The sequence below is a fragment of the Leishmania mexicana genome, chromosome 20 (genome assembly GCF_000234665.1).
Source record: "Leishmania mexicana MHOM/GT/2001/U1103 complete genome, chromosome 20".
NCBI lineage: Eukaryota > Euglenozoa > Kinetoplastea > Trypanosomatida > Trypanosomatidae > Leishmania > Leishmania mexicana.
Window position 1 is genome coordinate 1,323,356 of NC_018324.1, and position 11,733 is coordinate 1,335,088.

At 57.7% G+C, this 11,733-nt stretch overlaps 4 protein-coding genes across 4 annotated transcripts; all 4 read right to left on the reverse strand.

Annotated features, from left to right (window-relative positions):
- Positions 1-1,308: 1,308 nt before the first annotated feature.
- On the reverse strand, positions 1,309-3,690 carry LMXM_36_3430 (conserved hypothetical protein; the record flags this gene model as incomplete). The annotated part of the gene is made up of 1 exon (XM_003874647.1): positions 1,309-3,690. The coding sequence occupies one exon, from the start codon at positions 3,688-3,690 to the stop codon at positions 1,309-1,311; it is 2,382 nt and encodes a 793-aa protein (XP_003874696.1).
- A 2,914-nt stretch (positions 3,691-6,604) lies between these two features.
- Positions 6,605-7,258, reverse strand: LMXM_36_3440 (SNF7-like protein; the record flags this gene model as incomplete). The annotated part of the gene is made up of 1 exon (XM_003874648.1): positions 6,605-7,258. One exon carries the CDS (start codon positions 7,256-7,258, stop codon positions 6,605-6,607), a length of 654 nt encoding a protein of 217 aa, XP_003874697.1.
- Positions 7,259-8,352: 1,094 nt separating this feature from the next.
- LMXM_36_3450 (glycosyl transferase-like protein) lies at positions 8,353-9,210 on the reverse strand (the record flags this gene model as incomplete). The annotated part of the gene is made up of 1 exon (XM_003874649.1): positions 8,353-9,210. The coding sequence occupies one exon, from the start codon at positions 9,208-9,210 to the stop codon at positions 8,353-8,355; it is 858 nt and encodes a 285-aa protein (XP_003874698.1).
- Positions 9,211-10,216: 1,006 nt separating this feature from the next.
- Positions 10,217-10,819, reverse strand: LMXM_36_3460 (conserved hypothetical protein; the record flags this gene model as incomplete). Its single annotated transcript, XM_003874650.1, has 1 exon — positions 10,217-10,819. The coding sequence occupies one exon, from the start codon at positions 10,817-10,819 to the stop codon at positions 10,217-10,219; it is 603 nt and encodes a 200-aa protein (XP_003874699.1).
- Positions 10,820-11,733: the final 914 nt, after the last annotated feature.

The window sequence follows — 11,733 nt, forward strand, 5'->3', positions numbered from 1 at the left end:
CCCTAGTCTGAGCTTTTTGCTCATACGATGCTAATGTCGCCCACAACCTCCGGCGATTCCAGCGGCGTCACGCCGGCGATACCACCGCAGCGGCACAGTGAGTAAACAAAGTACACAGACACACACGTGCTCTATGGTGGAGGAGGGCTTTCTACACAATAGCAATACGTGCAGAGCCGGTGAGTGCGCAAGCGGCGTGCGGTGTGTGCGCTGCAAAGCTGCGGAGAGGCGTTCCTTATGCAAGGATGAGGGTCGTCAGGGACGAGAGGCAGGCAGGTGGCACAGAGGGGAGAACACACGATGGACGCGAAGTGAGAGTATGAGGCACTTGTGAAACTCCGTGTGCGAAGAGTGTCGGCGGCACATGATCAAAGGGCAGGGGGTCAATACGGAGAGAGAGCGATGGGGCGTCAATGCGAGACGCACACGCCTTTTTCTTTTTGTGTGTGCAAACTCGTTCTTTGTTAGCCAGTCCCGATACCACAGCACGGATCTACGCAGGCGCACTCCGTTACCAATGCCCGCGGCGCCGTGCACACGTACCAGAGTGTAACTCGTTCGCCTCCTTTCGTTTTTTTTCGGGCGTGTGTCTGCTCGCCCAAGTCGGTTGTGGTGGAGAAGTTAGAGGAGGAGGAGAAGGGGAGCGCGCCGCCTCGTGTGCGGTCGAACACACATCTACATGCAAGAAAATAGAAACAAGGGACGAGGAGCTGAAAGAAAAAGACGGGGAACATACAAGGAAAAGTGCACTGAAGAGCGGGCCTGAGCCGTTGCACGCGGGGACGGAGCTTCTACTGTCCGCGTACGTTTTGTGTGGAAAAGTCCTTGGGAAAATGTGCGCATGCGTGTGTCGGAGAGGGAGAGGGAGGGGAAGTGGCGGGCCTTCGATCTCGTTTCAGCGTTCGCCTGCGGCGCGCGTCACCCCCCTCCTCTATACCGCTGAGTTACATCCGAGACGACGCTGTGTGTGTTTGTGTGTGTGTGTGTCTGAGAGAGAAAGGTGCCCACTGCGGTGTGGGCAACAGGTCGAGGAAGCACGATAGCACCTCCACTCCCCTCAACGCACAAGAGAAATCAAAGAGATGCGGCGGGAAAAAAAAACTAGAGGAAGAGCAAGGAATATATATATATATATATGGACTGCAAACTACCTTCTCGTCGGTGATAAAGAGACGATCGATGCCAGTCGAGGCGCATCCTGCTCCCTCCACCACCGCCCCAAGCCCCTCTCTCTGATTCGTCCGCACAGCTACAGCCATAGTGGCACGAAGAGAAAGGGAAAGACACTGCCAATCCCTATCGATTCCCCTAGGGCATTACGTCATCGTCGGAGAAATAGCGTGTCTCTGTGGACGCCACCGCCTTGCCCTTGCAGCTGTCCATCTCATTACTCCAGGAGTGCGTGATGGCGACGGCCAGGGCGAACAAGTCGGGCAACGAGTTCTTGGTCAACAGCTTGTAGAAGCGGACTGTTTGGCCCTTGCACTCGGCGAGCAGCTGCGCTCTGTCGTCTGTCACTGTGTCACAGCCGTTTTCAGGCTGGTCAGGAAGGCTTGGGGGCGGGACGTTGGCGCTGCCAGATGCTGTGGAGCTGGTGGACTTCGACTTTCTTTTCGATGGAGAGTGGGTGCGGAAGTGCAAGGCGGCAAATATGGACGCTGTCCAGCGGCTGTTTCGCGGCTTGTCCAGGGAGTCTCCGCTTCTTCGCTTCTTCGCCGACAGCACCGCCCGTTTCGTCTTCGAGAAGAGCTGCTGCAGGGGCAGCGTTGGGTTACGCGACGAGCGCCTCGTCACATCTTCGCCGTACAGCATCCAATCCTCCTTCCCACCGCAGCTGGTGGCGTTGGAGTGCGGGACCACGACGCCCAGCTTCGCACGCTCGCCCTCGACGTAGTGCCGGTTATTTTTTTCCGTATGTACCTCAGCGTCTCCGACGACGTTGTAGATGGTCAGCCGTTTTCGGAGGCGGCTCTCGCGCACTAGGAAGCGGGCACGGCGCTGGGCGTCACACACGATGAGGAAGTTGTGCAGCGGGTGGCCCGCCTCGTTCAAAAGCTCCCCCGTCGGCACCCCCACGCTGCGTCCTGCACAGACACCGGCGACGGAAGACTGCGACGAGGGCAGCAAGGAGGGAAAGCGTCCCGGAAACGCAGAGCCGTCGTCATCCGTGGTGGGAGCGTACAGAAGGCCCTGTTGGAAGCATCCGACCCACTGCCGCCCACAGTAGCCACTGATGCTGCCGTCGGCCCCGTACGTTAGCGAGATGGCTACAATTGGTAGCTCGGTCTGCTGCTGTGCCGTTGGTTCTATGGCCTTCGTGGCATGGATCGGCACCGATTCGCGTGAGGAGGCCGCGGTGTCGCCTGCCGAGAGGTCGCGCGACGACGGCGAAGCAACGCCACTGTAGAAGCACTTCGTCGCGTCGTCGGCGGGGGGAGTCGGGGATGGCTCCTCCTTGCAGCAGGCGTACTCTCCAGAGCTGGAGGCGACACTGAGCGATACGTCCAGCACGTTCAGTGGCCCGCTGGTTGTGCTCGTCTTCACCAGCCAAGCTGTCACAGCACTGGGCATACCGATAACCACTCGTTCGCGCTCCTCGGCGTGGCCGCCAGCTGCGAGGGATGGGTTGCAGCTGGGTGATGGGGATGCAGTGCTGAGCGGGGTCGTCGACTCGACGCTGTAGAGCGTAAGCGCATCGCGGCTAAGAAAGCTAGCGTTCTGCCGCAACTCCAAGGAAGGCCTGTGTACGACCGATGCAGCGGCGGCGGCGGCGGGCTCTGGAGAAACTCGGCCCTCGACGTCGCCGCGGATGCGGCTCACCTCAGCGTCGATGATCGGGCCCAGCACATTTGCAGATCCTGTGCCGCCGAACGAGGGGTGCACCTGATCCGCTTCTATGTACTGCTGCAGCGCCGCCAGCGTTGGCGGACCGCTCTCGAACTTGATCTTGTCCTGCACGCGCACGTCCACTAGCGGACGCAGCACCTTCCAGGCGGCGGAGACCGCCCATCCCGTGTTGAAGATCAGCAGACGGCGCATGATTTCAGGGTAGGCAACCTGCAGCAGGTTCATAACACCTTTGAGAAAGGCCAGCGTTGCCTTATTCACGCTGGATAGGGTGATGCCGCCAAGATCAATCACGTACGTGCAGCGATCCACCCTCCGCTGCAGGCAGACGTGGCGGCTCATCTCCATTGACCGCAGCTGAAAACGCAGCAGCTGCTCGCTGGTGAATTCCTTCATAGCCGCCATGAACTTGTCGGGGTCTGGCGAAAGCCACAGCACGGGGAGACCTTCCTTGTCAAGGCCGTAGATGGGACACGGCTCGTCCTTGTACATGGGGGAGAGCGCCGAGCAAATGGCGGGGTGCAGTCGCTCCCCAATGATGTTGTTGAGACCATCGGACTTGCGCAGCCGCGCGTACTCCCGCATGCCTTTCTCAGTCGAGGCGACGTTCCAGTGCTTACCAATGAGGAAGCGGTACATCAGGTCGCAGTCGCTCACCTTGTACGCGTCGTCGAACGGGAGAATGTCACGCAACCGCGAGAAAAGTTCGCGGTTCTTTCGACGCTCCGCTTCCGAGAAGATGATGGGGCCGCTGCTCTTCTGGGCGTTAAAGTCTCTTTCATATTGCGCTTTCCAGTCGCCTGGCGTGATGGCCACCGCGCCTTCCGACGCCTTGCCTGACATCGTGGCAGTCCACCTGGTCGTTTGGAGTATTCTGTCTTCCGTTACCGTTGCCACACTTGCGCATCAAGCGAAATGCTTGCGAGTATGTGGGGGTGTATGACCACGTAGAGAGGCGGGAGGATGGGTGGTGGTGGTGGTGGTGGGGCTTGCATGTACGGTGTGAGGGGTCTGTTGCAGCGGTGCCATGGGCCGCTAGCCACCCAAGCATGCACCAAGAAAATCACCCTTGCTTCTCGACCGTAGTGCTGCATGCACGTGGACGCACACGAGGCAGCGACAGCGTCGAGAATAGAGTGCGGCAGTCGAGGAGCTCTGATGAGTGGGTTCGCCGTGAGGAACGAGATAGCAACATGTGAGTCGGCGGTCGTGAGCGATGCATGAGATGACGCGTGAGAAACAGGAAAAAAAAAACAAAGATACGAGCGCGAAGAGATTGCAGAGCGGGTTGTCTTTTTTTTCCATCCTTGGAGGGCATCTTGGGCAGTAGGGAGTGAGGGTACCGCGGTGTCGTGCAGGTGCGCCTGCCCATGTGCATCTTTCCTGTGCACGATTCCCTCGGAGGATTCTTCGATGACTCCTCTTTGCGAGACCAGCAGAGATTGAGGGATGAGCGGAAAGGTCTTGCGGCGGATGTTCGAGCGTTCGCCGCTTGCCGTCGCCTGGCTGACTACCATCGCATCCGCGTACAACACACAGTGATCGGCGGAGTCGAATCACAGTCGGTGCTCATCCACACAGCACCCCCAAAGCCTTTTCTTCTTGGTTCCCCTGCACGTTTTTCTTGGCAGCGTCCGCACTCAACGCAAAACGATGCCGTAATACGTCGCGTGCTCTCTCAGGCCAGGCGCGAGGAACAAGGTGACACCGCGAAAGGGCTGTTTTCATTTTTTGGTTTCACCGTGCCCCTTCTACAGCGAGCACGCCAACAAGTGCACACGCACACACAACCACACTTCATCTACCTCTCTTGCACTACAGCTACGTGCTGCTCGTCCAGGACGAGCCGTCCTGCCGCTGAATCCCGGCATGTGTCTAGCGGGCTCTTCTTGTCCTTTCTCGTTCCTTCGCGTGCGTGCTCCGCGGTCGGCGCAAGGCAGACCTCGGTGGGCTGCAAGGCTTGATCCAAAGTGAACCGCGTCCAGGGACCTGCTCGAGGGAGTAGAAGCGGTGGCGTCTGTCGTGCGGATAGTAGGGTGTGGACTACGCATGTGCCCGATGAGCTGGAGGAGGAAGTTGTCCAGCATCAGGACAGGGCCCTCAGAGACCCTGTACACTCCGCCTGTATGGCATGTTGGTCCCTGAGTCACTTCAAGCCGCCACATTCCATAGCAAGGTGTGGAGACGCTCCACATGGGAGTCTCGAGGACTCGATGGTGTCGTTCGAGGGTGTTCCTTTCAGGCTTCTGGGATCCGTGCCGCATCAGCCCACCCGATCCAAATGTGGTCGGTGCCGCACATTTCGCGCACGTACACCGTGGTGCTGAACGGTGTGGATCTCTTCCTCAAAACTTACTGAATCCTTGACATGCTTCGCAGTGAGCTGGTGCAAACATCACAGCAACAAGTCTCTTCGGCACAGCGCCAGTCCATCCCTGTCCGAGGAGGCCACGTGTCTGCAAGCCATGCCCAAGGGCAGGCTGCAGGCTCTTGGTGTCCTCCACAGAGTGTGGGGCACTAGTCTCCGTGATAACACGGTGCGGTGGCTCCGCATCACTAGGGAGGAATAAGGAGGCTCGCAGGGTGAAAGAAAAAGGAAGCAGACAAGCAAATAAAAAATGGAGACAGCAACAGAAAGAGGCCACACACGCACACGCACAGGCATTCCGCGCTTCAGCGCCACCACAGGGAGAGTGAGTAGGGGAGAGCCAACCCATAGATCACACACACAGACACACACAGTCACACACACACACAAACCCAACAACAAAGCACAGCAGCGCCTCCTCTTCTCTCTCCCCCCTTCGCATTCGGTGATGAGCACGAGAAGATGCACATCGAGAGCGGGCACGCAAGAGAAGGAAACAGCAGTGAAGTGCGCCAGCAGACAGCTGTAGCCATCGGCCGAGATGAGCAATGAAAACGGGGAGGGAGCTAGGAAAGGCGACGAGAGTGGTGGGGTGTGGTGGGGGTGGGGGGGGGGGTAAACGGAAGCTGAAGACGTGCAACACAGAAACAAGAAGGCTGAACAAAAGAAAAGGCCAAAAAGGAAAAGAGCAGCAACGGTATGGGGTTGAGTCCAAAGAGCCACAGCAGTGCACATGTGAGAATGGGTGGGCTGGGTCGGCGGCGGGGAGGGGGAAAGGGAGGGTGCACGCATGTTTTTTTTACCGCGCCCTCAAATGCACTCCTTGCTGACTTGCTCGTGCTGGACGGACGCGTTGGAGTCATAGCAACAACAACAAACTTGAGCGCAGCACACCAACAGCCCTGTGTGGAAAACGTTGGGGGAGGGGAGGGGGAGGACGTGCAGCGAAGAGAGAAGCTAAAAAAAAAGAAATGGAGGTGATGAGGAAAACAACAGATAAGGGCGCGGTGCGGGGTACTGTAAGAGGGCCACACTAACAGAGAAAGTAGCGAGCAAAGAGATGCGAGTGCCTGCCAGACCGAAATACAAGGACAGTGCGCCGTGGCGTGTCGTAACGTTGCAAGTCCCTCCCCCTCACCGCTGAGCTTGAGAATCGGACGAGCACGCCACCTAGAGAGAAGCTAACCAGGCCAAAACACGTATTGAAGCGCGCCCACACAGAGTCGAGCCAGCGACTCGATGATGATTCCGGCGTACTCGCGCTCGAAAGATCCGTTGTGCGCACTGCAGACATATCTCGCCCGCGTTCTCTCTACCCTTCCTTCCCCATTTGTTCCCCACACTCGCATTTCCAATGTCATTTTACTCGCAACCTTTTCTCTTGCTCGCTTACGAGTTGCGCAGCGCATTGAACTTCTCCATGAGCTCATCCTCATCTTCTTCCTCCGCAGCCTCCTGCTGTTGCTGCTGTTGTGCCGGAATACGAGAGGCACCGACGCGTGCGCCGTCCATCTGACCGTGAACTACGTCCATCACCACCTTGTTCACCTCGTCCTCGAGCTCTGTGTCACTGATGTCGTCGTCCAGTGCCTCATCGATCGTGTCGTTCATAATCTCCTCGATCAGCCCTGCCCTGGCCATTTCTTTGCTCATCGCCATCATGGACTGCTGAATCTCCTTCACCTTGACGAGACTGTTCATCTCTTTCATAATTTCGCCGCTCTTCTTGAGCGAGCCGGACATCTTCATCTGACTCACCTGGTTCTGCAACTGCATGGACACGGAGTTCATCTGCGCCTTCGAGGCGTACATGCGGTTCACCGCCTTGCGAGAGCGAATCATCTCTTTCGCCAGCATCCGCATCACCACCTGGTCATTCTGTTTTGCTGCTTGCTTCATCGACAGCTTTACCTTGGCCTCCTCGCGGCGGATCTTGGTGATTTGAAGCTCAATCTTGCGCTGCTCCGAGCGCAGACTGCGCGTCCACATGCGCACCTCCTCCTCCGGCGTCGTCCTGTGGAACACGTTACCGAATATGGGCATTATGGTTCGTACTGTTTTTCTTTGTTCTTGCCGTTGCTGCTAGTGATGGTGGTATGATCTATTTGGAATAGAGCGGGGAGGGGGAGGGGAGGAGGGGCCGTGTAAGAGCGTCAGCATGCGCACCCTGTGTGCGCGCGATGTAGACGAAACAAAGACGCAAAGGCCACAAAGACGGCCCTCGAGAGGGAATCGATAGCAGCCAATAGGGTGATATGAGAGAGGGCAAAAAACGTTTGTTTCGTTTTTCCCCTTTCGTGTGCGTATGTGTCAGAGAGGGAGAAGCAGCGCTGCTCACCAAACAAAACACGAGAGACACAAAGAGAAACGATGCCACGCGGGAAGGCGATGCGCCGCCGCAGGAAACGAGAGAGGCAAGGGAGAGGGGGAGGGGCGGGGCGGCATGTAGGAATGGGACGCATCCGAAAGATTGAAGTATAGAGGGCCAACCTGAAAGAGTTGTGGCGTGACGTGCATCAGGGGGCCCACAATGATTGAAGTGCCGAGTACACCGGCGTGGTCCGCCTTTGGTGTTGCTCTGCTGTAGTCGCGTTATATGGCTTGCCTTTGAATGCTCTTCTTCTGATGATCGGTAGCTTGTCGAAGCATGCACACACATGTCACGACTCGCAAAGTCCCGTCAAAGATATTGCTGTTGCGTATTCCTGTATGTGCGCCTTGAGCAGAGTAGGGCGAGACCGATGGAGCTCCTGCTGACACACTGTCTGGGAAGAAGGCACCTGCCGCGTTCACCTCCTCCTGCACGACAGAGAATGGGGGTGGGGGTGGGGAGTGACGCAATCTCGGAAGGTTTATGGAGGGGGGGCGAAGAGGACGGGAGACAGATATATCGGCCCATATATTCACACAAGCCGTGAAAACGTCAGCTGCGGAATCTCAGAAAAATAGAAACACCAACAGGCGCGCGCGGGCACTTCTCCGGCGAGCTTTGCGCGGCCTCCCGTACAAGCTTTGTGGTGATATAGCATCCTCGGCCGGTTTTCGTTTTCCTGCTTTGACAGGCGAGGGACGTAATGAACGAGAGCGGCGGGTGAGGAGGGGGAGGGGGCTGTCGCCGACAAGGGGCAACCTCACATTCAGTGCTGGATGTCGGTGCCAAGCTGTGCGGCCTGCTGCATGAGGGGCGGTTGGAGAGTGTAGCAGACCGGATCAAGCACGTGTGGCAGCGTCTGTGCACCCGCGACACCGACCACACCCGGGGGGTAGCCCACGTTCATTGTCATTACAGTGTCGAGCTGGAATGTGAGGGGAACACAGGTGGCGAGCAGCCGGCGTGCGCCTTGCGGAGTGACCAGGTATGCGTTCGTCGTTCGATGGTACTGCGGGACGCGCGCCACGCCCTTGGCTACCTGCATGTGTGGGCACTGTCTTGCTGTGTCGAGGCCACTCACGTAGACAAGCTCCCAGTCCGGCGGCACACTATTCATTCGGCGCTGAAGCTGGTTGAGAAACGGATGCGACGGTGATGCGGCGGGCGAGCTGCTGCCGCTGTCGTCGCTCTCCGCTAATGTCGAGTCATCTTCCAGCACAAGAAAGCATTGCTTGGGCAGCGCTGCCGCAGGCGCCTCCGCGGAAACGTTGCTCACCTTACCCAGAGCGGCAATGCGTGCCCAAAGGTGTATGTGACTCAGCGCACACCCGAGCGCCGCCTTGTTCAAGTCCATGCCCCATATGTGGTGTTCCGGGGGCTCCTTCAGTCGCCGCAGACCCAGCGCAGAGACAAACCGGCAGCGGTGCACAGCGTTCACATCGAGACGAGAGCCTTCAACGGCGGGAACGCGCTCCGTTCGCTCTGCTGGGAAACCGGCACGAGCACATACTGCTTGTATTGCTGTCCACCGATCAGGGCGGCGGTCAAGATTGATGACAAAGATGCGCTCCAATGAGAACGGGCGGCTAGCCATTTGAAGTCGCCAGAGGAGAGAAGTTCGCATGAGGGTCCCACTCCAGCTGCGACCACAGATTCAGTGCTTCAAGACCAAACGGTTGTAGCAGTAGCCAATGCCAGTGCAGGAGAGGACGACACACAACGGGTTCAGAGGCGCGCGTGCGTGGGTACGGCGGAAGCAGGTGTGCCCCTCTATCGACATCACGAAAGGGAGAAACAGAGGGAGCGAAAGGGGCGATGAAATAGCGCGCACATCAGCAACCGCAAAGTGGCGCATCGTGATAGATCGAAAACGGAAGGAGGGGGAGGGGGGCATATCACCATCACCATATTTTTTTTGGGGGAGGAGAGGGGAGTGGCGCAAAAAAGACGCCACACACCTGAGGTCTGTCACGCCTTGAAGGCTTTGCACGACGAGCGGCGCAGAGGAGAGGGCCTGGCCCACTAAACAAAGAAACCCAAGGGAGTCACTCCGCTCTCTCGCCCCTTGCCATTCAACACGATATTGTGAACGTGGAAGCGCTGCCCACCTCCACAGCCCCATACCGGGCATCGTCCTACACGTGTATAACACTCTGGCGTTCTCTCGCCCCTACCTCCCTCCCCCTCTCTCCAGCATAGGCGGTAGGGGTGGGGTAGGGAGACATTGTCACACCTCTGCATTCAGCAACTGTGGCGAAGAACAGCAACAACAAGCAAGAAGGGGGAAGGAGGGAGCAGTAGAGGCGAAAGGACGGGTGGAGGGGAGGGGAGGGGAGAGAGAGGAGACATGCGCAGGTGATACGATGAGGAGAGGGGAAGAAAAGGGACGGAGAACAGACGTGAGTAGTGGAGACTAAACAAAACGTAAACATATAATAACAAAAAAAACACCCATAAGCGCACAAGCGCGCACGTACACATGCAGCGAGCGAGAGAGAGAGACTCCGCCGCATTCGCGGCACGAGGGAGGTGCACATACGATCGAAACAAGGTTGCAGAAGACGTCACCATCGAGAGCTCACAAACGGGAAGGCGAAGAAGAAAAGGGGAAAAAGAAACGTCGGGAGACTTCAACGCCAGAGGCAGTTCATCGTAGATGACCACCGCACCGGGCCCATGATCTTGGAGGAGCACCCCAACGTCGGCGTTACAGGGATGACGTCGTCTAGCTTGTGCCCCTTCACGAGGTGGATGTACTTGCCCTCCTCCTCGCCAACGACAACTTGGAAGGTGGCCGCGAGAATGGCACTTGGCCCCGACAGCTCCACCTCCTTGTGAGGTGAGACTTGCATGAGGTACTTGTAGCTCTGCGTGCTGGCATTGCCCTCACGGTATATCAGGCGCAGCAGTGTGTTGGACTTGGAGATCATCATGTCATCGGCCGGCTTTACATATGTGCGAAGCCACTCATGATCTTGCTCCAACTGTTTGCGGCAGTCGTAGCGGTGCTTCAGGTTCTCGTATCGCCAAATCTGAATGTACTGGTTGACGCCGCCAAGCTGAACAGTCCAGCAACCCTGGCAGATGCCAATACGCGGACGCTGCGGCATGTATTTCATGGAGAGTTGGTGGAAGGAGTCGTACTTCTCGGGCGCCACCACGTAGGTGCGCAGCTCGTACACGTGCGACGCCGACTTGACACTGCCTAAGTGTCGACCACACAAGCGCAGCATGACTCCTATGTGTCCTTGGGGTTTCTTTTTCTGTACTGTAGATGGTTCTTCTGCGCTCGAGTTATACAGCGAATCGGAAGGGGTGATGCCGACCGTGTGCCGCAGCGGAGCACGGCGTGAAGTTCACACACTACACGATGAGGCGGATTCAGACCGCTTCTTTCGGCAGTTTACCGACACACAAGCACTACGAAGGGGCTACGCCGATGGTCAGGTCGACAAGGTCGACTTCGCGAAGAAGGTGCGCTGACTGTAGTTCTTCTTTGGCCTCTTTGTAGGCGTAAGCGCTTGCTTGTGGTTACGGTAAAGGTGCGACGCGGTGCTTCTTCGTGTTTTTTCGTTTTGGCACGTCTTGTTCGCATGTAACTCTACTTAGAGAGAGACAGAGATGCATCCAGGGTCACATGTAAGACCGTTTGGGCAGAGAGAGGGAAGAGGTGGGCGTGACGTGGCGCTCAAAGAGGGCACAGGGACCTTTTTTTTCTCGGGTGGAGGGAGGGGGGAGAAGACGCGGTAGAGAGCGAGAGTGGTGCGCGTCTTGAGGTGACCCGCCTCGGAACCAGTAGCGCGCATCCAGGGTCGATAAAGGTCATGGCAGAGGACCACCGTAATCAAAGGTTGAGGTTCATGTTGCTCACCTGTGCAGACTACAAAGGTGCCGCGCGAACGTTGCAGACAGCACCCGACAGGTTAGAAGCCGCCCTCACTAACACCAAAAAGTCCGCCTCTTCGACTCCCCACGTCTTTCTCCTACGGTGGCACGGCGTGGCCCTTCACTCTGGACACCGACATACCCTAACCCCTTCCTCGAATCACCGCCGCTGCAAAAAAAACGCGGATGTGCGTCTCCGGGCAGCTCTGAGAAAGATGTACGGAGAGAGGCAGTGGTGTGGAGGACGGAGATGCAGATGTGG